This window comes from Choloepus didactylus, chromosome 6 (genome assembly GCF_015220235.1).
Source record: "Choloepus didactylus isolate mChoDid1 chromosome 6, mChoDid1.pri, whole genome shotgun sequence".
Taxonomy (NCBI): Eukaryota; Metazoa; Chordata; class Mammalia; order Pilosa; family Megalonychidae; genus Choloepus; species Choloepus didactylus.
Genome location: NC_051312.1, coordinates 8,128,428 through 8,156,259, shown reverse-complemented (window position 1 = coordinate 8,156,259; position 27,832 = coordinate 8,128,428). Strand labels below are relative to the sequence as shown.

The window sequence follows — 27,832 nt, the reverse complement described above, 5'->3', positions numbered from 1 at the left end:
CGAGGGGGCCCGTGTCCGGAGCCCAGAGCCGGGGCCGAAGCCGGGGCCGGAGCAGGAGCCGCAGCCCCTCCGCGGAGCCGGGGTGAGTACCCGCCCGGCCGCCCCCAGGGCACCGCCGGGACACGCGCCCCTCGCGCGGGCGCACGCTGGCCCCCTCCCCGCGCCCCGGACCTCGCGTCCTCCGCGCGCCGCGCTTGCACCCGCACGCCGGGCACAGCGCAGCCGGGCGCCTTTACCCCGCGCCGACACACCGCGCACTGCGCATCGCTTCGCGCCCCGCGCTCCCGCCCCGCGTGGGCACACACGCGGCTCACCCCGCCATTTACCTGCCTCCCCTGTGCCCGCGCTGCACACATGCCCCTCACTTTCACACTCGGCGCCCTGACTCTCCCCACTGCCCCTGCCCCTGCCTCGCACCTCCTCCGGGCTCCATGGTCAGCCCCCACCCACACACACGCACACACTGTGGACCCCTTATACGCTGGGGATCCCCAGGCAGGGGCTCTGGCTCTGCGGGAACAGCGTCAGTTGTGAGGGGCGCGTCGCACTCCATGCCTAGGAGGTCCCAGGCTATGTGAGGAGCCAGAGAAGACCCTTAGGCTCCAGTGTCACTGGCCTGGCCTGGGTGGGGGCTCTGGCCTCTCCTCCTGAAGGTGGGGGGCGGGGCTGAACATGGGAAGCCAGATGGGGGGCTGGTGGTTGAAGGAGCCTGAGCCCGTCATCCTGGTGACAGTGTCTTCCAGGGAACCAGAGGAGGGACTGTGTGCACCCCCTTAGCCCGTCCCTCTGTCACTGAGGCCACCCCCACCCTAAGAGCCTGGGACACCTGCACCTGGAAGGTCACACTCCCCCTTAGTCAGAGGATGGCAGGTTTGGAGAGCAGCAGGGGCAGCATTGCTGGAAAGGGCTTCAGAGTCCTCCTTCCTGTTAGAAATGGGGAAACTGAGTCCCGGAGAGGAGAGGAAACCTACCCAAGCTAACATAGCCGGTTCAGACAGGGCTCAGGGTGCAAAACCAGCCCCTGCCTCCCCGCTCTGAAATCGGAGACCTTTCCCAAGCAGCTCGTGAGTGGGGCTTCCAGACAGATCAGCTCCGGTGACCATGGGCACACCATTTTTTTCACCCCATTTTCCTACCTGTGCAGTGGGAAGAGTAGTAGCCACTTGAGAGGGCTGAGGATTTGCTGAGAAAACCTATGGCAACCTTTGGTTCCGTGCCAGGCACATAGTAGGTGCACAACGGATGCCCACCCTGCCCCCAGGCGGTCTGTATTGTGGTTTCCATGAGTGCGGGGGAAGGTGGCAGAAAGATGTGATTGTCTTAGAAAACGGGGAGAGGTACTTGAAACCGATTTCACACCTTTAGGTCCTAAAGAGGCTGGGAGGTTTGGGGGCTCCCCTGTGGCCACCCCTGCTGCTTCCCATGCCTGCTGGCCTCAGGGTGGGGGTAGGGGGACCCAGTCCCTCGCTGGCCCCGGAAGCGATGTGGGGAAGAGGGGCACAGAGTGTAAGGACGAGGTGTGGGGGAGCAGGGACTTGGACCCCTTTCCCCAGCAGAGGCACAAAATTCCTGGAAATCCGTTTCCGTGACAAGCCCGGGAGGGGGAGGGGCCTCCACCTTGGTCAGATTCCAGCAGGTTCCGGGGCATGGGGGAGGGGAGGGGCTTCTTCCCACATCCCGTCCCTCAGCAAGGCCTGGTTAGGAAGCTGGAGGCTGAGTGGTGGCCAAGAACCCGTATCCTGGCCCCCCCCTCCCCGGACCCTGCACCCTTGTCTGTGAAATGGGGATCCACGCGGCCCCTTGATCATTGGCCTTATATCATGCACCCATTATATCCCCTGCAGGTGCTAAGCGTTTAGAAGTGTTACGTCTGATTCGTACAGCAGCCCTGCTCGGCAGGTATGGTTAAGCCAAACTTGAACCTAGAGTTTAGTGAGCCAGCCCCATGCAGCCTAGAGTTTGGGGGCTGGGGGGCAGCACAAATGGGTTGTGGTTGGGGGGAGGGGGTGGGCGGCTGGGGAGCTCAGAGGCAGGTCTGGAGCAGCCCCGGCCCCCCTCCCTCCCGGGCCCCCCTGCTGGGCTCCATTTCCTGTGTCAGAAGCCCGGTGACGGGAGGCTCCCCCAGCCTCCCACGTGCCTGGTCAGCATCCTGCTCCCAGCTCCGGCCCCTCTGCCTGGCGGACCTCCAGGTTGCGGTGGAGCGTGCCAGGGCGGCGGTGGCGGTAAGCTGGAGTCAGGGGCTCTCAAAGTCCGTGAGGGCGCTTGTTGCAGTCCCAGATCCAGCCCAGCCTTAGCTCCCTGCTCCTTCGTTGGGTGGCCTTGGGCAGATTCACTGCCCTTCTCTGAGCCTCACCTTCTCCTCTGTGGAGTGGGGATAATAACAGGATTTGCCCCGTAGGGGAAGTGGCTTGGGGGCTGGACCAGGTGGTGTGGCTTTGGACTGACTGTGTGACTTTGGGCAAGTCACTTAACCTCTCTGAACCTCCCCGGGGGCTCATTGGAAGGCCTGTTGCCAGGCTCTTGAATGCAGATGCCTCCAGGGTCTGCAGGTGTGGGAAGTGAATGGAGGGTCTGAACCCGGGAGGTAATGTCAGGTCCTGAGGGGTGGAGCCTGCCCAGCTCCAGCTCAGGCTTTTGCTACCAGGGAAATGCAGACCCAGTGTCCGCAGGTCTTCCAACTTTTCAGGGAAAGCCAGAAATCTTTTAATGGGAAATTTCCCAGTTTTTAAATGTTGGCAACTCACTTTAATTTAAGGTAAAAAATAAAAAAAAATAAAAGCAACCCACATCTGCAGGTCAGCAGTGCTCCCCATACAACGTCACTGCCCAGTCTACAGTTTAGGGGGCCTGTGTGGCCCATCACCAGGCCGTAACCACAGCAGCTGATGTTTGCCAAGCCTGACCACACTCACCCCCCACCCTGGGCAGCCATGAACCCCATTTTATAGCTGGGACAACTGAGGCTCAGAGAGACTAAGAAAAATGTCCAAGGTCACTTGGGTTAATGATGGGGACAGATCTGGGTTTCAGAGCTGGGGGCCTCTGTCTCTAAACCCTGTGCTTGGGCTGCCCTGTGCCCCCCACCCTTTCCTTCACCTCTGACATCTGCTCCCAGTCCCACCCACCCACCCTGACAGATGCGCTCTGGCTTCTGACCCTTCACGGGCCACCACACCTGGAACTTCTGGCTGGGGTGTACTTATTGGTTACTCACACCTTCACCATCACAGCCCTAGAACAGGGCAGGGGCGCCAGGTGGGAGTCTGGGGTCTGAGCCGGGCCAGCCTTGGAAAGTTGGGGTTCCATCCTGGCCCATTAGCGTGCTAATGCCACTGGCTGTCCAACCTGGCCTGGCTCCTGCTAAGTCAGCCAGCTCCAGGGGAGCAGGGAAAAAAGCTGCGACTTTGTTTATCGGATCCCCAGGGAGGCCGAGGCAGGCTGGGGCGTGTGCGTTCAGGTCAACACGTGTATCTGGGGTCCAGGAGCCAGGGCCACCTTGGGCCCACAGGCCCACCCGTAAGGAGCCATGGGGGGGGGTGTGGGTTAGAGTCCCCCTGGCACCTGCTATCAGCTGTGTCCTGGGGCAGACTACTTCACCACAGGCCTCAGGACGCTGCAAACCAGAGAGGGTGTTAGCACCTACCTCCAGGGGTAGTTATGAGGATTAGATGAGGTGATTATATGCAAAGTGCTTAGAGCCTTGCTTGGCAGGTAAGGAGTTAGCAAAATTTAGCAAGGTTAGCTAAAGCTATTATTATCTGGAGCCCGGGCCACAGGAATGAGCTTCCGCTCTACTCAGGACCCGGGAAGCCCTTCCTGGTTTAGCACCGCCTTCCGGTCACCATGACAACCCGCATCTCATCGGGGGCGGGGGGTGGGGGGCATCCTTGAGAGAGCTGGGAGCAAGGAGCCCCCCTTTGCTCCGGGACCTTCTCTGCCCTGCTTCTCGAGGGCCCCTGCGCTGGCGACTTACAGCACCCCCATGTGTGCTGGATAACCCTCTCTGGGCCAAGGCACCCCACTTTCTTGGCTCCAAAGCCACAGATACAGGAGAAGCGCAGAATTCCTGAAAATGCCAAGTGTCCCAGCTTTACCCTCTGACTCGACCCCAATCCCAAAGAAAGGCTACAGAATGCTTCAGAAGTTGCTAACTGGCAAGCAACAGCCCAAAGAGCCCTTTCGGTGAATTGGTTGCAACATATAAAAATCAAGACATGGGCCAGAGAAAAACAGGTATCTGGCTTTCCTTTAAAAGAGGAGCAGCTGCCCTTGGGCCAGGCAAGCACTTGGCGGTTCCTACACCCTCTCACCTTGCCTCACCTGCCCTGCACCCCTTGAGTGAGTTGGCCCTGCTCGTCCCACTTTCCCCCTTCTCACCCCGTCATCCCTGCATGGAGGACATGTCCTTGGGGCTGATTTACTTCTTAGCAACAATAATCGTAAAATAATGAGCAGTCACCTGTATGTAAGTAATGGCTTGTATGAGCTTCCAGACCTTCTAGAACAGCTTGGTCACAGCTCAGTGGTTAATAAAGCCTGGGAGTAGAGAGTGGAGGTGGTGAAAGGACTGATGATAGAATATCGCAGAAACGCGACCTTTCCATTCCGTTTTAAACCGAAGCATTTGAAGTGAAGCCTAGGATGGAAAAGAGGGAAGGTTGCCAGGTTTAGAAGACATCTAGTTACATTCAAATTTCAGATAAACAGCAAATGCATTTTCTAGTATAAGTATATCCCAGGCAATATTTGGGACATACTTATACTAAAAAATAATCTGAAATTCAGATGCAACTGGAAGTCCTGTATTTTATCTGGCACCAGAAATGCGGTCTTAGAGTGCTTGAAAAGAGATTTAAATGCCATTTTTAAAAATGCCAATAAAAAAAAAAACCTACAAGTGGCCAGGCTCCCTTACCCACTGAGTGTGAACTCTGGGAAGGCTAGGGTATAGGGTTGGGGTTGCTTACCATCCACGGTGAGTAGGAAGGATCCATGGCTGCCACGGAGCCTCTCCACTGACTCCCTTTTCCCTTCCACCCACAGCCGCTGCAGGGGACGCCATGGCCGTGGATGTGGCAGAATACCACCTGAGCGGTGAGTCCCAAGCTCCTCCCCTTGGCATCACGCCTGGGCACCGTCTCACCCAGCCTGGGGTTGGGGTGTCCGTGGGACATGAATAACGGCTGTGTACCTGACGAGGACGGTCGGTGACTTGCCTAAGGGAGCACAGCCTTAGGGACAATAAGCTGGAGGACCCTGTCTTTCCATCTCAGTGGCTCCTTCCTGTTGAAACAACTCCCCCCGTTTGATTTGAGGGACTCCCCAGGAGACCCTTGTCCTGCTGCTTTCTGAGGATGAGCTTATGAGACAGAATCCACTCCATTCTTGGAACCTGTCAAGTAGCCAAGGGTAAGGAGACCAAGAAGGTTGCTGGTGGATCCGTGGATCATGAAACTCAGGGATCAGTCAGTTCTGGGTGGTAAATATCTAGGACACAGCTCCCACCTGCCCCTCCTGCACCTGTGGCAGGCATAGCTAAGCGATTGCTGCACTCCCACTGAGCTTGGAGAGGGCATCAGACACCAGACACCCTCCAGCAGCCCTGCCAGTCAGGGGTGGGTGGTGTCTGAGCTGAACCCCTCTGCTTTTGTCCCTCTCCCTTTACAGGGGAGAGAAGGGCCCTCAGCACCTCAGCCAGAAAAGGGGACTGGCCCAGAGTCACAGTGAGTGACAGGGCCAGGGCAGGAACCCGGGTCTCCGGACTCCTGGCCCAGTGCTGCCACTCCAGCTCCTACCCCAACACAGCCCCCAGCCAGCCCAGGGCTGTGCTGACCCTCCAGCCAGGGAGCCTCGCTTCTCTCATCTTGGCCCAGCCACTAACTCCCCACATGGCCTTGGGCAAGTGAGGACACTTCTCTGAGCCGCCACCTACTCATCTGTAAAATGGGTGCAGTGAGGCCGGCCTCAAGGACTGTTGGGAAGATTCAGGGAGCCGATGCCTGTGAAGCACCTGACGCCGTGGGAACCCACGTCTCTCCCAACCCAGGCCTTGGGCCATGCCATTCCCTTTCCTTGGATGCTTCCCTGCCTCCCCGCCGGGCTAATCCCACAGTCAGGGATGGAGGTCCGGAGCCCAGCTCTGGAACTGGAGTGTCAGGCTGCCTGTCCCATCCCCGCTTCCTCATCTGTAGAATGGGGTTAAGGAGAGAACTCACCTCTCAGGGTTGTTCTGAGGACGTGGGGGTAGATGTACGTGACACACTTCAAGCAGGACCTGGCAAATATTAAGTGCTGTATGAGGGAGCTATAATTAGCATATTGCTATTATTTTTACTATTATTTTTACTACTTACTTCCGGGTCTTAGTTTACACCTCACTCCCCCTGGGAGTTTTTCCTGTCCCCGCCCCCCTCTGGAGGCTGGAATGCCACAAAATGAACAAATGAATGAGCATTGATTGTCATCTTTTCATGCCACATTCCTGGCTCCCGAGGGGGCCTGGCCAAGGACCCCCCAGGCCCCCAGCTCTGCCCTGCTTTTCTGCCAACCCTGCTGTGGCTTTGTCCCCAGGTGCCCTGGCGTCCTCCCAGCAGGATCCCACTCGGTCCTGCACCCCGGCCGCGCCCACCGCCTGCTCAGACCGCTCTGGCCTGCTGAGAACCAGCCAGGCAGTGGGCACGTCTCGGCCGGAGCCCCTCACGTGTGCACCGCTCCCCCTGGTTTACCAGCCACTTTCCCACCCTGTCACCCATTCGCCGCCTTCCCAGGACCATCCTGGGCTTTGTCTGGGCTGCTTGGGACTGGATCTCTCTGTGCCCGCAGATTCCTTCCTGTCTCTGGGAAGGAAAAGTCAGGAGGCAACAGAATTTTTTCATAGTCCCTCCTTCCTGCCCTTGTTACCTGTTGTTTGATTTTTACATGAAAATCATGCCATTGTACCATGTTGGGGATTGATTTTTTTTTTTCTCTTAATGCCAGAAACTTTTCTCTGCGTTGCCATAGAGCCATCTAATGACCTCAATTGTCATTCTCCACGTTAATGACATTTTCTCCCAAGGCGGTCCCACCAGCCCCCACGGGCCCCTTTGGTTGGACCTTCCGGCTGTTTCCAGATTTCTCTGTTATAAATACAGCCTCAGTGACTCACGCCAGGCATCAAACTTGCTGGGATTTTTTTCCTTAGAATAAATTCTCCGGGTGGGACCGTGGAGTGGGGGCTGTTCTTGTCATCATCTCCATCTTCCGGAGGAGACAAGCTCCGAGAGGCTGGGTGGCCGGCCCAGGCGCCGAGGTGCCCACACCCACGTCCCGCTTCTCTCACCTCCGTTAACCTTTGAGTGGATTAATAGACGCATGCGTCAGCCTGGCTCAGCCTCGCTTTTCCTCCTCTAGGAAGTGGGGTTAGGGACCTCATGGGATGCTAAGAGCTCAGTAGATTATTGAAACTGGACCCTGCCCTTCTCCGCAGGGAATTTGTGTTTTGGGTTCTGGCTGGAGTTGGCTGGGCTCAGGGCAGAGGGCCGCCATCGCTGCATGTTTCCTTCCTGTGCAGTGGGGATGCAGGGGAGTGGGGGACAGGACCTTCTCCAGCCCAAAGCACCCCAGGCCCCTCCCCGCTGGGCACTCTGCTCTCTCTGGGCTTTTTACACACCCTTCATTCTTTCTGCCCTAAACTCCCTACCATTGCTGCCTTGGCCTGGCCTGCTTCTCTCTCCTCCTCCTTCTGTCAGCTTTCCTCCTCCAGGAAGCCCTCCTGGGTTATTCGTCTCACAATTCCCATCACCCTGCTTTGTCTATTTATTTGCCCACCCCACTCTCAGACTGTGAGCTACTTAGGGACAGGGACAGGGGCAGAGTTGGATTCATCCACCCCCGGCTCCCCATGCCCTCATGGTACTGGCACACAGTAGGTGTGCAACAAATGGGCGATGAGAAACCTCTGCCCCTGAAATGCCCACTTTCAGGGGCCCAGGCTGGGTGGAGGCCTGGCAGGGCAGTGGTTATGCCTGCCCACTCCGAAGCCTGGCTGCCAGGGCTGGACGCCCGGCTCTGCCCCTTCCAGGCTCTGTGACCTCGCACAAGTTCCCTAGCCTTTCTGTGCCTTGGTTTCCCCATCTAAACTGAGTATAGAGGCAGCCCTGACACTGGTTTATTTGCCAACAGTGGAAACTTCTGCAAAATAAGTTGCAATACTTCTTTGTCTTCCTTTAGGAAAGCAGAGGCAGAGTGAAGACCTTTTAACATTTATGGGGGTCCTGTGGCATACCATGAATGGTTGCGGGGTTGTTAGTTGCTATGTTTGGGGAAACTGAGGCTCACATAGGGCTAGTTATTTACTCTTCAGTGGAGAAAAAGCATCTGAGCATCCAGATCTGTCTCCAAGCTCTACACAGGCTACAACCCCCCTCACCTCTGGTTGAGATTTTTTTAATTTTTGTGGAGGGGAGGCACATATTTATTGAGCTATAATTCACACATACAGTTCGCCCTTTTAAAGTGCACAGCTCTATGGTTTTTAGTGTATTCACAGAGTTGGGCAAACATCACCACAGTCAATGTCAGAACATGTTCATTGTCTCAAAAAGAAACCCGGTACCCATTAGCAGTCAGTTTCACGCCCCACCTTCCCCCGATCCCTGGCAATGACCAATCTCCTTTCTGCCTCTATGATTTGCTGAGTGTGGACATTCCATGTGATTGAAATCATGCAATTTGTGGTCTCTTGTGACTGGCTTCTCTCACTTACCATAATGTTTCCAAGGTTCATCCATGTTGGAGCATATAGCAATACTGCATTCCTTTTTATTGCCAAATAAATGGGATGTACCACTTTTTATTTTATTTAACCATTCATCAGTTGATGGACCTTCGGTTGGTCTGGCCATTTCTTGAGGCACAATAGGTCATTTCGTGTTCTCCCTGAAATCCCCTCCCTCTCCTTCCAAACCCCAAAAGGCTGCTTTGATTTATCTGGAAGCAGGAGGCCCTCTGGAGGCTGTAAGTTCAGAGAACTCAAAGGGGCAAGGGATTTTTTTTTTAAAGTGAAGGGACAGCTCACCATTGCTCACAGCTCTTCATCAGCTCTAGCCAAGCGTCTCCCCAGGTGGAAACATATGTTTCCACGGAAAGGGGGGTGGCAGCAGAAATCACAAGAGATCGTACCGGATCCCTGGCCCTGTGCACCCAGCCTGGTCCCCAGGAGGCACTCGGTAACTATTCACTCATGCATGACTAGGTCAAGGCCCAATTCCCTGCTCCCTGGGGTGTGACGATGAGGGGACCCCAGGGCTCCCCATTGAGAGAGGCCACCCTTGCCTTGCAGTCATCAGGAGCCCCCCCGGCTGGGAGGTGGGCGTCTACGCCGCAGGGGCCCTGGCACTGCTGGGCATCGCAGCCGTGAGCCTGTGGAAACTCTGGACATCAGGAAGCTTCCCCAGTCCCTCCCCGTTCCCAAACTACGACTACAGGTACCTTCAGCAGAAGTACGGCGAGACCTACGCGGAGGCCAGGCAGAAGGTGAGGCCTCCTGCCCCCTCCACTGCCCACCCCTCAAGACCCCCTCCCCACCTTGGCGGTTAATTCTCTGCCTGGGAACAGGGCCTAGACCTCCCCCTGTCCACCCCCACACCTCCAATTCCTAGCCCAGCGCAGTGTCGCCAAGCACTTAAATCTACCCCCACGAGTGTTTTTTCTAGGCTTGATTTTGAGGCACTGGGTGTCGTATAGAATTTTATACCCTGCCCTTTTCATCTCACTTGCAGCTGATGCATTTTCCTGTATTGTTGAGTGGCCATCGAAAAAACCCAAACGGCTGCATAAGGTTGCTTTTTATGATGGGCCATGTTTTACTAAATGCCGTCGTAAAGAATGCAGGGAACATTTGGCATGTACGACTTGGTCTTCATTTGGGATTATGTGCTTTGGCTAGAGGCCCAGATGTGGAATTACTGCATCAGGTGGTATGAACGTTTGTAGGGTTCTCGACATATATTGCTGAACCTTTCATTAAGACTGGCAGAGAGTTTTTTGAACCTCATGTAGGTTTCCAGAGGGCACAGCCAGAGTCCATTACCAGACCCAGATCTGGATCCCACATACGCACTTGGAGTTTTAAGGGGATGGTCTCTCACTTGGTTGGGAACAGTATAAATTGGCTTGACTTTTCCAAAGAGCATTTTGGCAAAATTTATCGAAAGCCTTTAAAAGGACTGTGTCTTCTGACCCAGGGTCCTAGAAGGCAGGTAGAAAGCTCTTTAATGCTGTATTATTTGTGTTTGTGAAATCAACAGTGCAAATATCCAGCAGTAGGAGTTTAGTGAAATAAATGATGATTATCCACTCAATGACAAATTGGGGAGCCATTGAGTATTATGGTAATGAAGAATTTGTAGCAGTACAGAAGACACTTCTGGTACAAAGGTGTTTGCTTTCTCGAATCCCAAGATCAATTTAGGGAAAAGAAAATTTTTGAAGATGAGGGCATGCGTTACCCAACACGACAGATTTCTCTTGCTTTGTACATATTTTTTTGCAAACTTCCTTTGAGGCTTCTTACTCATCTGTTGAGTGGCTATATCCTGATCTTACTCATCCCACTTCTGCTGGATCCTGAGAATGCTAACAGCTTTTCCTTTTAATAAATAGCACTGTGATGAACATCTCTGTGAATGGAACTTTGTACATATAAATCAACAATTTTGAGAAAAAAACATCCTCACATCCTGGTTAGGAGAGAAAACTGAGTGACACAAAATAACGTTAAACAAGAACCTGCCTGATCAAAGGATGTGCTGTTTTTGTGCAGTGGGGACTTGAAAGAATAAGACCTGCCTCAGCTCTTTGCCAGCTCCCAGATACCGTGCCCCCTGCCCTTGTGATGCTCCCCTGTCTTTTCTTTCTCCCCCTGCAGAGAACTCCTGCCTGGACTGCCCGGCGGGCCAGCATGCGGGAACCCCCCAGCCGCAAGGGCAGCCTCAGCATTGAGGACACCTTCGAAAGCATCAGCGACCTGGGGCCCCTGGAGCTGATGGGCCGGGAGCTGGACCTGGCCCCCTACGGGACCCTCCGGAAGTCCCAGTCGGCCGACTCCCTGAACTCCATCTCCTCCGTGAGCAACACCTTTGGGCAGGACTTCACGCTGGGCCAGGTGGAGGTGAGCATGGACTACGCCGCTACCTCGCACACCCTCCACGTGGCCGTGCTGCAGGGCAAGGACCTCCTGGAGCGAGAGGAGGCCACCTTCGAGTCCTGCTTCATGCGCGTCAGCCTGCTGCCCGACGAGCAGATCGTGGGCATTTCCCGGGTGAGTTGGGGTCAGGGGTGCGGGTGCAGGGGAGCTCCGTGGGGGCCGGCCTGGCTGGGTGGGGTGGCGGTGCTCTCTGGGCTTTCCAGGCAGGATCCAAGGAGGGTGCTGCGAGCAGGCCTGGGTGCTGCTACCAGGGCTGGAGGGGTGGACTGTAGTGGGGTCAGAACCGGGAGCTTGGGGCCTCCACATCAGGGCTCCCGTTGTATGTGGTGCTCGGTTCTGATGTGGCACCAGATCAGTGCAGGGTGATAATTGTCCGTTTTCACATCTGTCCCCTGTATGAACTTGGAGTCCTGGCAGGAAAGGGCTGGCCCACTCAAGCTAGCTGATTTGGGAGACCTTATCACCAGTATTGTTGCAGTGGTATGGGCGGAGGCACAAGGCAATGCCAGGGATGGCGTGCTATCCTGGGACCAGTCACAGTGGGGTCAGCACCACTAGGTCTGAAGGGGTCGGGGAAGGTGAGGTTGCTGGGCCTGAAGGAGATGGTCTGTGTTGGGGGGGAGCATTTGAGGGCCGCAGTCAGCCCCCAGCCATGCAGCAGAGCGGGGGCTGGCGGAGGGCTGCAGTTTCCTCATTGCTAAAGCAAATACCATGCAGTGGGTCGGCTTAAACAGTGGGAACTTACTGGCTCATGGTTTTGAGGCCAGGAGAAGTCCATATCCAGGCATTATCAAGGTGATGCTTTCTTCCCAGAGACTGGCATTCTGGGGCTGGCTGCTGCCGATCCTGGGTCCAGGGCTCCCCTGTCACATGACAGGGTAGCTGGTGGCCTCTCCCGGCCTCTCCCTTCTATCCTGGGGTCCAGCAATTGTTCAGCTTCTTGCTCCCACAGCTTTCTCTCTCTCTCTCTGTCTGAATTTCATCCCACTTACAAAGGACACCAGGAATAGGGTGAAGACTCATGCTGATGGAGGTAGGCCACACCCAACTCATCCTAAGGTCCTATTTACAATGGGTTTGCCCCCCACAGGAATGGATTCAGTGTAAGAACATGTCTTTGTGGGGTGCATCATTCCATATCACCCCAGGGAGTAAGCACCCCGACCTCCCTCTGACCTCCAGCACCCCCTCCCGTGACCTCTGCTGGCTGTCCCCACTGGGAGCCAGAGGCCAGGGCACCTGTCGATGCAGCCCACAGTGGTCGGCTCCTGGGCTGAACAGGGGCAAAGGGCAGAGAGAAAACTGGACAGAGCAAACGGAGACCCCAGTCCATCTCCCCCCCATCAGGTGCCAAGAGGGAGCAAAGCCAATGTGAGACACCCCTGTAACCCCACACCAACAGCGGGTGACCATGGGCTGGCAGGGATTGAGGGAGGCGCCAGGGCTGGGGCCCCTCTGAGCTGGCTGGGACTCAGTGACCTCTGACCAGAACAGTGTGACCTTGGGGAAGCCACTTAGCTCTCCGTGCCTCTGTTTCCCCATCCGTCAGGTGGGGGTCTTCGTGGTTGAGGAGTGGATGAGTTAACACACGGAAAGGGCTTAGCTCCATCCTTGGCAGGTGCTCAGTGGTTTGGCTCTTGGGGGCCATGAAGGGCTCCCCCTGAACTCTGTGCCAAGTGCCTGCGGGCAAGGGACAGCGAGGAGGCCAGTAGCATCAGACCACAAGGAACCTGGATGCTGAGGCCTGGAAGTCAGGGTGGGCTTCATTCCACAGGGACAAGGAGCCTTTGAAGGTTCCGGAGCAGATGTGGCTCCCAGAGAACAGGAGGGGCCCAGGCAGTGAGAGCAGACTGTGCCTCAGGCCCCTGGAGGCTGTGGGGGATTGATTCCCGGGAAGGCAGGCTTCTTGGCATCGCAGCCCGGCCAATCCCACTGGGTAGGGGGCTGCCCCCGGGCTGGGCAGCCCTCCCAGCTTCAGGCGCAGTGCCAGGGATGAGAGCTCTGCTCTTTAAATATCACCAGGCAGTGACTCAGGCGGCCCCCACGGGAAGGGAGCAGTGCCCGCGAGTACACTTTCCCAGGGGACCTGCCCACAACTTCCTGGGAGGAGGCTGGTGGTCCCCAGCAGGCCAGGCTGGGCTGGAAAACAGTCTGCCCAGCCTCGTCTAGTCACTCCATCTGCCCCTCCACCCATCTATCCATCCATCCATCCGTCCACACAGCTGTCCATCTGTTCATTCCTCCCTCCACTCATCCATCCACCCACATCCATCTCTCCACCTACCCACCCCTCCACTCATCCATTCATCCACCCCATAATGCTCAAAGTCCTGGGTCAGGTTCTGCAGGTGAAGGGCACAGACCCGGCCTGGCAGTGTGGGGGGTAACAGGCCATTGAATAAAGAGTGGTAAGGGCAGAAGATGACCTGGTCCTGCCTGAGGATCAGGGAGGCTTCCTGGAGGAAGTGGTACCCAGGCCAAGTCTTAGAGGTTGATTAGGAGCTGGGGTGGTGGAGTAGGGAGGACATGGCCGGTGGAGGGGACCGCATGGGCAAAAGCCTGAAGGCGAGAAGTTTTGTCGTGCCCAGGCCAAGAGGGGGACCAGTCAAGGATCTCGTGTCAGTAAGTGACACAATAGGCTGTGCCTGCAGAAGATCCCCCTGGAGGGGGACGGGGCTGCAGGGGGCTGAAACGGGTGCCCGGCTGGTTGCAGTCCTGTGGAGGACAGAGCCCGGGCTCCTGCCGGCTGCCCTGGTCCCTGTGGGTGCAGCCAGGCCGCCACCCAGCAGAGGCCCAGGGACCCTCCCCGGACAGCCAAAGCTGCCTTCTCCTGCTCCCCTTGCCCCAGGCTCCACACGGACCCCAGCTCTGGATGCCACCACCGGGCGGTCGTAATTGCCAGGGGGCAGAACTGGGGTGGTGCTCTTTTTTACTTTTCCCCCAGTGATGTGACCCTCTGCGGTGGGCTCAGGGGGTGCCTTTTGTTCAGCCATGGAGAAGAGACAAAAGCGTGTTTTCTCATGTACTTACTATGGACTTGATCATCGTGAGCCAGCAAGCATGTTGTCAGACCCCAGTGCGGGTGACTGAGCTTGTACCTCGGCTTGCCAGGCCTGGGCCAGGGGACCTGATCACCCCCTGGGGAGGGTAGTAGGTACGGGCGTTAGTGCCCTCTGCAGCCCCCCCGAGCCTGAGGAGCGAGGTCAAGGCAGCTCCCCTTTCCTCACCCAAAATGTCACGGGCAGGGGAGGCTTGCCGGAGGAAACCGCCTTTCTCCCAACTGCCCTTTCCCCACTTCCTTATCTTACCCACACACTCCCTTGTGCCAAGGCCACTCCTGCCACCGCCAGCGCGCATGCACCGTGGCCAGAACAACCCCCGCCCGCTGCAACGGCTCCTGCGTCCTCTCAGAACCAATCCTAGCCCCTCTTCCTTCAGTATTGCCATTTAAGGCTGCTTCACCTCCTTTCCAGCCCTGCCCTTCTTACTAGCCTATATAACCTGTAATCACCCCTGAATAAATCTCTTTGGCGCATACTCCTACTGGATGAAGAGTGTCTTGTCCTTATCGCCGCCCTCCACACCTTGCACGCCTCCCGCCGAGGACCCGGCGAAGTCCTCCGCCTCGCCCTCGCCTCTGGGAAAGAGCCCCCGCCGCCGGTACCCTTTAAGCAGCCCCGAGAGCTGAGGGCTCAGCTACCGGCCGCCACTCCCCCTAGAAGCAGTAACCGCGACCGCAACTGGTGCCCCGTGTGAGGAAAGTGTCTCCACACAACAGTTCGGCAGGTCGCCCGCTCGCCCGGACGCCTCTCCAGCTTCCCGTTTCCTCGCCTGCAAGGTAAGGGCCGCCTCTCCTTCGCCGCTTCCGGAGCCGTGGGAGGTTCACTGCTCCGAAGCCGCTCCTCCCTTCCCCCACGCTCTCTTCGTCCTCTTGTATGCGCACTTCTATGACCCCCGTTCCTCCTAACACTCTCCCTCTTCCCCTCCATTACTTTGCTGTGGTTCTTTGTAACTTTGTTTCCTCATTTGGCGCCGTGTGCCTCTTTGCAACCGCCCCCCCTGACTGCTCCCGTTGCCAAAGGGCACTGCTTTCCGCTCTCGCCGTCTCCTTCGGCCTTGCGGCCACAGTTTATCTCATTCTCTCTGCTCGGTAAACAACCCCCCCTCCTCCCCCCTCAGCTACGGGTAATCGTCTGTCTACGTGCCAGGCACCTCAAGTTCGTGCTCTAGCGGGTCTCCTAGACACTCATCGCTACAAAGTGTCTGTTCAGCAGCTGCAAGTATACTGGGACCTCCTGCTGCCCTTTAACCCATGGCTCACCACTTGCCATCTTTGGGACCCTGTTACTTATGATCGTCTTATTGATCAAGTCACTAACGCCATGGAACATGAGAGCAAGCGCTTCCCTCCCGGCTTGCTCCCCACCTTGATAACCATCCGCTCCTGCCTTCAGGGCTCCCTCCCCCCTGATCGAGGCCCCGTTAAATCCAAGGAGGCCCTATCAACCCAGCCAACAAATTCAGATAGCGATACTAGTTCAAATCATGACTCGGACACGGAGTCCTTAGTCGAGCAGATTAACAACGCGCTCGAGGTAACTCCCAAAAAGCAAAATAACACTGCGCCACGCCAAGATGGCGAACTTCCTCCTTCTTCTTCCATCGAGGGGAGGAAATGCTCCGGCGATGACATCAGCCCTAAGCTGGGCCGGAAACCGCATACGCTTTACCCCGCCCTTCCACAGGGCGGAGCTAGTCCGCCATCTCGTGCCTTGAACCCCGCCCTTTCACAGGGCGGGGCTGATCCACCATCTTGTGTCTTAGCCACGCCCACCGCGCCGCCATCTTGCGACGCTTGGGGCCTCCCACTCCCGCCTCCCCCTTCGGCGAGCTCCCCCTCGGAGCCGCTACCGGCAGCTGCCGCCGCCCCTCCCACCCTGCCGACTAACAACCCCTGGCTGCCTTCTGCACCTCAAGGCAACCCTTGGGACAATGCTCCCCCTACCCCCACTCCCGCGCCAAGCCCTCTGCAAGCGCGTCCTCCTTTCTCTCGTGCTTTTCGCTGCTTTCCTCTTAACCTTGCCCCCACACCACAGAAACCGTATGACTGGTATCCCATTGACTCAGATACTATCAAGCAGCTTCGCAGGGCCGTCAAGGAGGACGGGTTAGGTAGCCCATACGCTTCCCAAATACTGCAGGATCTCGGCATGGACTTTTGCATCCCCCAAGACTGGGCCTCGCTTGCTCGTTCCATTCTTAACCCCGGTCAGTTTATTGACTGGCGTGCTCACTTCCAGGCAGAAGCAGCTAAGCAAAGTGAGCAAGACGCAGCCCTTGGAGTCTATCATCCCCCCGAAGCCTATTTGGGCACTGGAGCGTTTCTAAGTGCGTCTGCTTATATTAATGTCCCTGCCACCTTCTGGACTGTCCTCAGAGGCATCGCCTTACGCGCGTTTGCCAATTGCTCTGCCCGTCGACCTGACAAATTTACCAAGCTCCTCCAGGAGCCAAACGAACCTTTTGCCACCTTCGTTTCCAGGGTTGAAGAGGCCTGTGCTAGAAAAGTTACCGACCCCCAAGCCCAGTTAGCGCTCACCCGCAAACTCATTCTAGAAGGAGCTAACCCCCCCTGTAAGCAAGCCATCCTTCCCTTTCGGGAAAAAAGGATAGATGACTGGGTTCTCGCCTGCAGCGCCTTGGATCCAGCTGCCACATCCCTAGCCCAGGCTGTCTCTGGCGCCGTCACTGCCGCCTTATCCCAGGAAGGGCAATCCGGCCCGCCACCAGCAACCACGCGTCCAACGAGACGGGAACGCCGTCATCTCCGCAGCCTGGTGCACCAGATGACTACAGTACACCTGGGCCTGGACCCCAGTCCAAGCAGAGCGCAGCAGCGGCGAGAAATTAGAGAAATTATACGCCTCTATAAACAGGCAAAACACCATGTCATACACCCTCTCAACCCTCACCCAAGCATAACCTCCCTTCTAATGGTTATGTTAGTTCTTGCCTCTTCTACCCAGGGCGATCCCCACCAGCCTTGGAAGTGGACCCTTGCGCGTTGGAAAGACTCCACAATAATTTTTTCCAACACCACAGCGGGATCTCCCTCCTTCGTCTTTTATGCCATTGATCTGTTTGTCCCTCTTAAGTCAAAACCTCCTGGTTATCCAGGCAGCCTAAATATTCAGGATTATTATATGTGTCCAGCTTCAAATCCTGGAAAATCCTACTGCAAATCCCCAACAAACTATTACTGCCCGTACTGGGGGTGTGAAACATTAGCCACTGGCTGGAAACCTTCTGTCCCTGACAAATTTCTAAACCTCGCAGTAATCCCGTATTCTTGCCAAAATTCAGGCTATCGATATTTCAACAGGTACCCTTGTCCTAAAAGACTAATGCTCACCATACAAAACCCTGCCGATACGTCTTGGCTCTTGGGTAAAACTTGGGGCTTCCGAATTTGGCTATCGGGGTTCGATCGGGGAACCCTTATATTCATAAGAAAGGAGGCTATAAACCAACCAAAGAAAAATACTGTTATATAAAGGCCCTTTAACATTGGTCCCAACAAAGTCATTAACCCTCTTTTTCCACAGCCCTCCAGCCGCACCTTAGCTCCGGCTAAACGCACTTCAACTACATCTCAAACCCCACCACCCCAGCTTCCTCTGCCCCCTTCTCGTTATTCCTCTCCCCTCCTCAGCCTCATCCAAGCCGCCTTTACCTCAGTAAACTCCTCCAACCCCAATTTTACCTCATCCTGCTGGCTCTGCCTCTCCACCTCTTCCTCACTATACGAGCCCGTTGCCTCCAACCTCTCCTTTTCAGAAAGCACAGAAGACAGCCCCTTGGAATGTATTTGGAATACCTCTGCCGTCCCCCTAACCTTTCATTCAGTCTCCTATACGGGAAAGTGCGTCCGCCCTCGCTCCAGTAACTCTCCCGACCTCACTGCCTGTGCCAGCTACTCATCTCCCAGCAGCTCGGCAAAATTTCTCATTCCTCATAACTCCTCCCAATGGCTCTGCTCCTCTACAGGACTTACCCCCTGTCTCAGCACGAATATCATCAGTGAATATAAAGAAACTTGCCTCCTAATTGTCCTTATCCCTAGGGTCTTATACCACAGCGAAGAAGAACTGCAGCTCCTGCCCTTCTGCAAAAGCGAGAGCCCATCACCGCCCTCACAATTGCCTCCCTCCTAGGTCTTGCCGGCACTGGCACCGGAATCGCTGCACTAGCCAGTCAAGGCTCCGCCCTAACTCACCTCAGGGCGGCTGTTGATGAAGACATTCGTCACCTACAAAACGCTATTTCCCATCTAAAAGATTCTGTCAATTCCCTCTCTGAGGTAGTGCTCCAAAACCGCCGAGGTCTCGACCTTCTCCTCCTCAAAGAAGGAGCCCTCTGCGCCGCCCTAGGAGAAGAGTGCTGTGTATATGCCAATTCCACAGGTCTCGTCGAGGACAGCCTGAAAAGGGTCCGAGAGGGACTGGAAAAGCGTAAAAGAGATCGTGAAGCCACCAGTTATTGGTCCAGTTTTTTCACTCCCATCCTCCCATACATCCTTCCTTTTCTTGGCCCCCTATTAATAATTATTCTAGCTCTCATCTTAGGACCCTGCCTCATCCGCAAAATTGTCCAGCTTGTAAGGAAACAAACGGATGCCATTTTTTCCTCGTTCGTGCAAATCCAGTATCAGCGACTCGCCACCTCTGACGCCCCCCACTCCAAGATGACAGCCAACCCTTCGCGACCTCAACACCACCGGTCAACCCGCCGACCGCGAGGCCCTTCCCAATCACCTGAACATCGCTCTCGCCTCGAGTTCCAGCTTCTCTGAACCCCTGAACTTTAAACCCCTCACCTTCGCCCAGCCCGCTGCAGCGAAGCCATTGTCAAGCGCCCGGGCACCACACCAACACTGAGCTCCAGCCTCACCGAGCCACCGTCAACCCCTTTTTCCCTTCCCTGACCTCCCCCTTCCCTCACCCTTAGCGGGCCTCTCCGGTAAAGCCTCTTCCTCTAATTAGAAAAGAAAGGGGAATTGCGGGTAGCTGAGCTTGTACCTCGGCTTGCCAGGCCTGGGCCAGGGGACCTGATATCACCCCCCTGGGGAGGGTAGTAGGTACGGGCGTTAGTGCCCTCTGCAGCCCCCCCGAGCCTGAGGAGCGAGGTCAGGGCAGCTCCCTTTTCCTCACCCAAAATGTCACGGGCAGGGGAGGCTTGCCGGAGGAAACCGCCCTTCCCCCAACCGCCCTTTCCCCCACTTCCTTATCTTGCCCGTACACTCCCCGTTGCCAATGCAACTCCCATCACCACCAGTGCGCATACATTGTTGCCAGACACCGTTGCCAGAGCAACTCCTGCACCTTTTAGAACAACCTCCGTGCCCTCTTAGAACCAATCCTAACCTCCGCACCCTCTCAGAACCAATCCTAGCCTTTATCCCCTCAGCATTGGCTTGTAACAACCCCCGCCCTCTATGCCAGCCCATATAACCTGTGCTCACCCCGGAATAAAAGTCCTTTTTGTTCTACCCTTACTGGAGGAAGAGTGTCTTATCTTTCCCTTCTCGCCGCCCTCCACACCTTGCACGCCTCCCGCCGGGGACCTGGCCAAGTCCCCCGCCTCGCCCTCGCCTCCGGGAAAGAGCCCCCGCCGCCGGTACCCTCCAAGCAACGCCGATAGCCGAGGGTTCAGCAACCGGCCGCCCCCCCCCCCTCAGACGAATCAACTGCGACCGCACCCCAGCCCCACCGTTTCTTGGCTGCCAGGGAGGGGGGTGAATCTGGGACTGTTCCAGGCCCTTTGGGGGAAGGGTCTCGTACCAAGTGGTCACCATCCATTCAGCCGCTCCCTCCGACCTGGGGGTCATCTCGTTTGAGCCTCACCGCAGCTCTACATGGTGGTTACCACCATTTATCCCCATTTTACAGTTGAGAAAACTGAGGCACAGCAGATTTAACAAGAATCAACCAAGAACACACAGATCTCATCCAGGCCCGGGGGTCCGCGGCCTCCCAGCTCCCCCACTGGGCCACCCAGCACAGTGGGCATCCGTGGCTCTTGACTCCATGGTTATCCCACCCTGCTGCAGGCCTGGACCCAGGCTGGGCGCTGGAGCAGATGCAAGGAAGATGGAGACAGGCTCAGCCAGAGTATCGTGAGGGCCCTTTGGAGCAGGGGGCAGCAAGGACGGGGACTATTTGGGGTCAGATCATGCAAGCTTCCAACACCAGGCCATTAGATGGACCACTGATTGACATGGAGGTTGTGGGGACAACAGAGCCAGGCCTCCAGCCCAGGTCTCTGGACTCCCCATCCAGTGCTCTTTCCCTGCTGTGACCTCCCAGGCCCCAGGCTGCCACCTCCTCCCCAGCTTTCGAGCTCCCTGCACGGCCCTCTCTCTCTGCAGATCCAGAGGAATGCCTACTCCATCTTCTTCGACGAGAAGTTCTCCATCCCCCTGGACCCCACGGCCCTGGAGGAGAAGAGCCTGCGGTTTTCCGTGTTTGGCATCGACGAGGACGAGCGGAATGTCAGCACGGGGGTGGTGGAGCTGAAGCTCTCTGTGCTTGACCTCCCTCTGCAGCCCTTCAGCGGCTGGCTCTACCTGCAGGACCAAAACAAGGTAAGCCTCCCCTGCCTCCCTCCGCCCGCCCAGCCCCGGAGTGAGCATCATACATGTAGCCTTCAGAGGAGGGGCTCCACTGTCCCCTGCAGCAGCCTGAACCCCCGTGGCTTTAGGGCAGCAGGTTAGAGACCTGAGCCACATTTGAGGAAACTGCTTCCTGCGTGCAGATACAAACCACTGGCCACCGTTGACAGTTCCCCCACTGCTCTGATACCAAACCTTCCGAGGCTCTGCTCCGACAGGGCTTCCGATAGAGAGGCAAGCCTGTAGACCTCAAGTGGGTTATTTCAGACCGAGGCCAAGCTGAAGTTCAGCTTTAGGAATGTAGGAACATTTGAGGAGCATCGTGTTGTTTCAGCAGACAATCTACTAATTCCATTCTCTCTTGTCCACTTGGGCTTCTACGTGCTGCTATCATGGAATGTTCTCCTCGGCCTGAAATGAGGCATTGGGAACAAAAGGGCATTTGGTTGTCACATTTGACAGGCAACCCCTGGTGCTCCTTCCAAGGCAGGGCTCACACCCGGTGGGCGGGAGGGGTGGCCATGCACTACGGAGTGGGGGGACCCTTTCTCCATCCCACGAGCCCGGTGTCCTGGTACGAGGCTGCTCGTTATGGAGGGTGGGCAGTCGAGGCCTTCCCCTGGGCCCTTCAAGTCCCGGGGGAACAAGCCCTCAGAGGCCCCCGTCTGTCCTGCAGGCCGCCGATGCTGTGGGCGAGATCCTGCTGTCCCTCAGCTACCTCCCCACGGCCGAGCGCCTCACCGTGGTCGTGGTGAAGGCCAAGAACCTCATCTGGGCCAATGACAAGACCACAGCGGGTAAGGGCCTGCTGGCAGCTCCAAGGGGCTGGGTGGGTGCTGTGGCCCAGCTGTCGTGCCACGGGCACCCCAAGGCGCTGGCAGGGATGGGCACAGTGCCAGAGCCCCCCCACAGCTTTGGCAGAGCTCAGGAGCCGGGTGCGGTGGGCAGAAGGTGAATCCAGCTGGGGCAACAGGTCCATGGCAGGTGACAGGACAAGGGGGAGGCAGATGGGAGCTCAGAGAAAGGAGGCAGCTCCCAGGGCTGGGGGTGCTGGACAGGGGACCAGGTGAGGCACCCACTTTCCAGAACTGGAATTCACACCAGGGCCTCCGTTCCTGGAGATAGAGCAGGATCATGGCGGGGCCCAGGGGGATGGCAGATGCCAGGCAGGATCTGTGCCCAGCTCTGCAGCAGCCTCTAGTCCCTCTCAAAGCGGCCACGGTGCCCTGGGGCAAGAGTAACTGAAGGCAGAGGACTGGGGGAACCCCATCTATTGGGGGGTGCCAGCTGGGGGCAACCCAAGCCCCGGGCAGGCACAGCCAGGGCTCCTTCCTGGTGGGCGACAGGAGAGGGCAGATGCCAGCTTGTTATTTCAGAGCCTCGCGCTGTTGACTCAGGCCCCGCTGTGCGGATGCCCAGTGACTCAGGGCACACGGCTGCGCTTGGGCCATTTATAGAAGGAAAAGCAGGGGGTCTGCTGAGCTCCCCAGAGGCCGCGTGAGGGGAACGTGCGGGCTGAGCAGGAAGTCCAAGTCCAAATCCCAGCTCCTCTCCTTGCTTGCCATGTGAACCTCAGTTTCCTCATCTGTAAAATGAGAAAGATTCAAGGCCCCACTGCAGGATTACAGGAGATGACGGCAGTAGTGAAGGTTTGGGGGATGTTCCAGTTTGCTAATGCTGCCAGAATGCAAAACACCAGAAATGGACTGGCTTTTATAAAGGGGGTTTATTTGGTTACACAGTTACAGTCTTAAGGCCATAAAGTGTCCAAGGTAAGTCATCAACAATCAGGTATGTTCACTGAGGATGGCCAATGGCATCTGGAAAACCTCTGTCAGCTGAGAAGGCACGTGGCTGGCGTCTGCTGCAGAGTTCTGGTTTCACAGTGGCTTTCTCCCAGGACATTCTTCTCTAGGCTGCAGCAGCGAGCTCCTTCTGTCTGAGCTCTTCTGTAGGACTCCAGTGATTTAATTAAGAGCCACCCTGAATGGGCAGGGTCCATATCTCCATGGAAATTGTCCAATCAAACATTTCACTCACAGTTGATTGAGTCTCATCTCCATGGAAAAACTCAATCAAAGGATTCCACCCTAATCAACACTAATATGTCTGTCCACACAAGATTGCATCAAAGAACATGGTGTTTTGGGGGACACAATACATCCAAACTGGCACAGAAGGGCTGGAGTCGGCTCCGAGCGTGGCGCTGGCCCTGAGCCCCCCACCCCCTCACCCACCTGCAGACCCCTTCGTCAAGGTGTACCTGCTGCAGGACGGGAGGAAGATGAGCAAAAAGAAGACGGCCGTGAAGAGGGATGACCCCAACCCAGTGTTCAACGAGGCCATGATCTTCTCTGTGCCAGCCATCGTGCTCCAGGTGAGAGGGGGAGGTAGGAGGTTGGCGGGGGGTATGTGTGTGCCAGGCCAGGTCACCCCCAGGGCTCTGGGGCACTCCATCCCCCTGTCCTCGCTTCCTGGGACTCCTGCGGGTGCTGGTAGTTCGAAAAGCACTTATTGAGCACCCACTGTGTGCCAGCCCTCGGGTGGGTCCTGAGCACACGGATACTGGTTTCTTAGCAATCGCCCAGGATGGGCAGGAAGGTCCCCAGACAATCCTAATCCATCAGGGCAGTCAGGGGAGGCTTCCTGCAGGAGGGGACATCTAAGCTGAGATCCAGGGCAAGAGCATTCCTGGTGGAGGGAGCCAGAGATAACCCAGGGACATGGAGTCCTGGCGCTAAATTTCTGGGGTTCTACCCTCTGAGGTCCTGCTGGATCTCGGAAGCCCATGTGTCCCAGGAAGACTGCCACCAAGCAGGGATGTCACAGACCGAGGGTGGGGGGAACTGCAGAGGATATGGCCTTGCCCACACCTGTATCTTGCTTACATGCCTTGGGGGACGGGGAGCTCACCACCTCTCCTGACTCTTTCCATCCTTGGGCAATTCTGGCAGTGAGAAGGTCCTTTTGTGCTTTGAGCCAAAACCTGTCTCCATGGCCCTGGGACTGTACGGAACCCACCTAATTCCTCCTCCTCGGGAAACCCACCTGGATTTGAAAGCCCAGAACTCCTCGCTCTGGATCTTCCTAATCCAGGCAAACATCCTGGTATCTCTGGCCGGTCCTGGGCATCGTCACCCTGCCCCACCCTCACGGGACAGGCTGCCCCGTCTGTCCCCTGCTTCTTCCTGGGCGATCATAACACCCACTGGCCACGGGCTCCCAGGGCAGGAGCCTTCTCGGGAGCACACGGCAGAGGCGGAGGCGACTTCGGGCTGGGTTCTAGTTTCAGCTTCATTGCTTTGATCTCAAGCAAGTTCATTAGTCATCGTAATGACAGACGTTTAGAAAGCTCTGACTGTGCACCAGGCACCATTCTAAGTGCTATGTGCATTTTAGTTCATTTAGTGCCCAGATCCACCCCGTGAGGCAGGAAATGTCATCATTACTTGCCCAAGGTCACGCAGAGAGGAGGTGGGAGGTCGGCCTATGCAGCTGGGGGGCCTGGCTCTCTTCCGTGTCGGGAGGCAGCCACGCAAGGCCATGGCCTTGGCAGGCCCTAATCCTCGCTGGGCCATTTATGTGCCGGGCGACCTCGGACGAGGCTCTCCACCTCCAGGATGGAGGGGAGGGTGCAGGGAGCCGCACCTGGCACTGCCCGGGACCCGGGGACGGAGTCTCTCCCCCTCCAATGCCCCTGGACCCCAGCAGCCGTGTCTCCTCCTCCCCAGGACCTGTCTCTCCGCGTGACGGTGGCCGAGAGCGGCAGTGACGGCCGCGGGGACAACGTCGGCCATGTCATCATCGGGCCGTCGGCCAGCGGCATGGGCACCACACACTGGAACCAGATGCTGGCCACACTGCGCAGGCCCGTGTCCATGTGGCACCCCGTCCGGCGAAACTAGCGCCCGAGGCGGGGCTGGGGTGGGTGCTGGAGCGGCGTGGGGCCTGGCACGAACTCAGCTCTGTCCGACGCACTTCTCCAAGGTCCAGCTGGGGCCAGGGACCCTAGGGCCACCTGGCAGAGTCCCCGAGGGCCATCTTGGTCCTCGGCCCAGTCTGCAGTGGAGGGAGTGGGCTTGGCTCTAGGTCCGGGGATGGAGGATCCTCTCCCACTGACGAACCAGCCACAGCCGTGCCAGGACCCAGGGACACTGCCGAGGGGAGAGCCGGGCGCTGGCCAATTCTGCTCGCATCTCAAGGTCCCCGACAGGTCTGTCCCTCAGGCTGGGATTGGGACTTAGCCTCTCAAAACTGGTGAACACCCCCATCCCACCTCCTGGGAGGCCGACCACCAAGCTGGGCCACGCACAGGAATCGGGTGAACCCTGAGGCCAGGCAGGGGTGATACGAATGCGGCACAGCCCTGCCACCAAGGGGTGTTGGGAGATGAGACCTCCCGGGTGATTTGCTCCATGCCGAATGGTGGCCCAGCCGTGCAGACTCGGGGAGCGCCCAGGGGCTGGGGTGGGGGTGGGTGGTGAAGACCTGGACGAGGTGGGAGCTGTGCTTTGAGGGTCCCAGGCAGGAGGTACAGCCTGAGAATGTGGCAGGGAGATGCCAGGGCCCGGGCTGGAGGGCGGGAGCAGGAAGGGCACAGCCCGAGCAGGGGCAGTGTGGAGGGACAGGCCCGGTGGCTCTGGGTAGGGCCCTTTGGCTGCAGCAAGATGGGCAGTTGAGGGTGATCAGGAGAGAAGGGTGGCTGGAGGGGTGACCGCGGAGGCCTTGGATGCCAGGCTCTGGGGCAGGGGTCACAGCGCTAGAACACTGGGGTCCTGGGCTCCCTATGAACAGCACCTGAGATGGGGATTCTTGGGTAAGTGGTTTATTGGGGGAGAAACTCATAAGGGAGAGAGGAGAGCAGACTGGGCAGGGGAAGAACCAAGCCAATGGTGGCTTCTGGAAAATTCTATCCTTGGCCTGAGCACACCGGGAGCTCTGGAGTGTGAATGGCCCCACAGTGGTCCTGCTCAGAAGCCAAGGGGCCGGGCTTGGCCCCCTCACGTCAGTCGGTCTCTGGCTACCCCCCCACACACACACCCCCCACAGTTGCAGGGTCGGGGGACGTGTGTGCTCCTCCCAGATGTGCCACTGGAGGCAGCTCCCACCAGCCAAGGGCAGTGCCCTGAGAAGTGGGTGGCTGTGCACCCTGACTAGGGAATGGGCATGCCTGCCTGGCATCTGCTCTGTGGATCCACCCACAGGTGTGGGTGCCAGACCTGGCCAGTTACCCCCAATGCCACGGGGCACTGGCTACAGCAGGGACCCAGGGTGGGTGTACGGCTGCAGGCAGGGCCATGGCTCTCCCTAACACAGCCGAAGTCTGGCCCTGAGGCCAGGCTGTCCACCCGAGGGCTGGCACTCAGGGGGTCTGCTCAGGGGTCTCAGGGGACACAGCAGGTCGAGGCTTTGCAGCCTCAGAGCCCGGGCTCCCTCCTAACCTGATGACTGTGCAGTGTGGCCGCCAGCACCCGCCCTCTTCCTTCCCCTCTTTCCCTCCTCCAAGTGCATGAAGGAGTTGAGCAGGGTGGGGGAGACCGGGGGTTGCCGATTGGAATGACTCCAGAACCAAAATAAAGCCGGGCCTGGAAGGAGGGGGCTTCCGGGGAGCTCCTTGGCCACAATCCCCCTTGCCTCTTCTCTGGGAATGAGGGGTTACCGTGTCCCTCCCTGCCCCATGCGGCTGCAGGGGGCCCTGCAGGTCTTGAGGCCCCTCCCTGTTGTGGGGAACATCACAAGCACAATGCCAGCAGGCTGCTTGGAACGCACGGAAGAGGGTCCCTGAGCCAGCTCCGGGCTGGGGGAGGACGAGGAAGGCTTCCCGAGGGAGACGGAGCTGAGTCCTCGGGATCAGGTGGACAAGGCAGAGAAAGCATTCCTGGCAGAGGGAACAGCCTAGAGGAAAGGACAGGACTGGGCAAAAGCCTGGCCCATGTATCTGATGGCCAGAGTCCAGCCACGAGAGCAGTGGGAGGAGTGGGGGAGAGGGGAGCCCAGGGAGAGGCTGAGAGGGGAGGACAGCCTTAAAACCTCAATGAGTGCTGGTGGCCAGCCCACAACCCTGCAGCCTTTAGAGGTAGGGGCTGTTGTTTACCCTTTTTGGCAGATGTGGAAACTGAGGCTCAGAGAGGTTTAGTAACCAGCCCAAGGTCACACAGCCAGAAAGTTGCAGAGCTGGCATCTAACTAAGCTCTTTACTAATCCCTCGCCCCTTGGATGGATGTGGGGCTGAGGGACAGAACAGAAGCTCCTCTGGATTCCCAGCTGCCCTGGTCTCCCCCCTGCCCTGCCCTGCCCTGCCCTGCCCTACTCTCCCTTCCCTCCCCTTCTCTCCCCTGTCCTGGGAGATCACAGCACAGATGACCTATACAGGAACTTCCAGAGATGCCACCACAGAGGCTGACTGAAAAGCCTCTTTCCTCCCACCACCGGCAGACAAAGCCGGCCACAGAGATCGCCACCAAGACAGGCTGCTGCAGGAGGCCCTAAAGGTTGGAGGTGGGACGAGGAAGGCTTCCTGGAGGAGGTGGAAGCCAGACAGCTGGCCTTGCAGGGTGGGGAAGAGCATAACACAGCAAGAAGGAGGTGTGGAGCTCCAGGCTGGGAAACTACCAGAGCAGAGGGGTCACTCGTATCTGGGGAGGCGACACCACAGCATTGAGGCCCACGAGCTCAGGTGGGGCTGGGCTGAGGAGGCTTTAGATGTCCAGGCTGAGGTAGTAGGTGCTTGTCCTGCTGTCAGTGGGGAGCCATGGAGGGGTCTTGAGCAGGAGCAGGTCAGAGGGAGGAATGGATGCTCTAAGAAGCTTTGGAGGCGACAAGAGGGAGGTCAGCAAGCACTGCCCTTGGTTGGTGAAGGGCAGACAGGAGGCCCCTGAGCTGCTAGAGTTTGGTTTTGGGCTCATTCAGCAGGGCCCAGCTCGAGACACCTTCCAGGAGAGAGTCAGGACAATCAAGGCTAACAGAAACTGTTC

General features: G+C 57.5%; 1 protein-coding gene across 5 annotated transcripts; it reads left to right on the top strand.

Moving 5' to 3' along the window:
- On the top strand, positions 1-26,452 carry SYT12 (synaptotagmin 12). Of its 5 annotated transcripts, XM_037840650.1 has the most exons (9): positions 1-82; positions 1,845-1,899; positions 5,044-5,094; positions 9,323-9,516; positions 10,910-11,302; positions 20,616-20,831; positions 21,535-21,655; positions 23,102-23,235; positions 24,590-26,452. In XM_037840650.1, exons 3-9 carry the CDS (start codon positions 5,061-5,063, stop codon positions 24,761-24,763), a joined length of 1,266 nt encoding a protein of 421 aa, XP_037696578.1. In that variant the 5' UTR covers positions 1-82; positions 1,845-1,899; positions 5,044-5,060; the 3' UTR covers positions 24,764-26,452. The 5 variants fall into 5 exon arrangements, with proteins under 5 accessions (XP_037696578.1, XP_037696580.1, XP_037696579.1 ...); XM_037840652.1 differs by lacking the exon at positions 1,845-1,899 and having other exon boundaries at positions 18-82; XM_037840651.1 differs by lacking the exons at positions 1-82; positions 1,845-1,899 and adding an exon at positions 1,978-2,222.
- Positions 26,453-27,832: the final 1,380 nt, after the last annotated feature.

Coding starts and splice junctions, on each gene's coding strand:
- SYT12 (XM_037840649.1), top strand. Junction 5,095..9,322: donor GGCAGAATACCACCTGAGCG/GTGAGTCCCAAG, acceptor CTTGCCTTGCAG/TCATCAGGAGCCCCCCCGGC. Junction 9,517..10,909: donor ACGCGGAGGCCAGGCAGAAG/GTGAGGCCTCCT, acceptor CTCCCCCTGCAG/AGAACTCCTGCCTGGACTGC.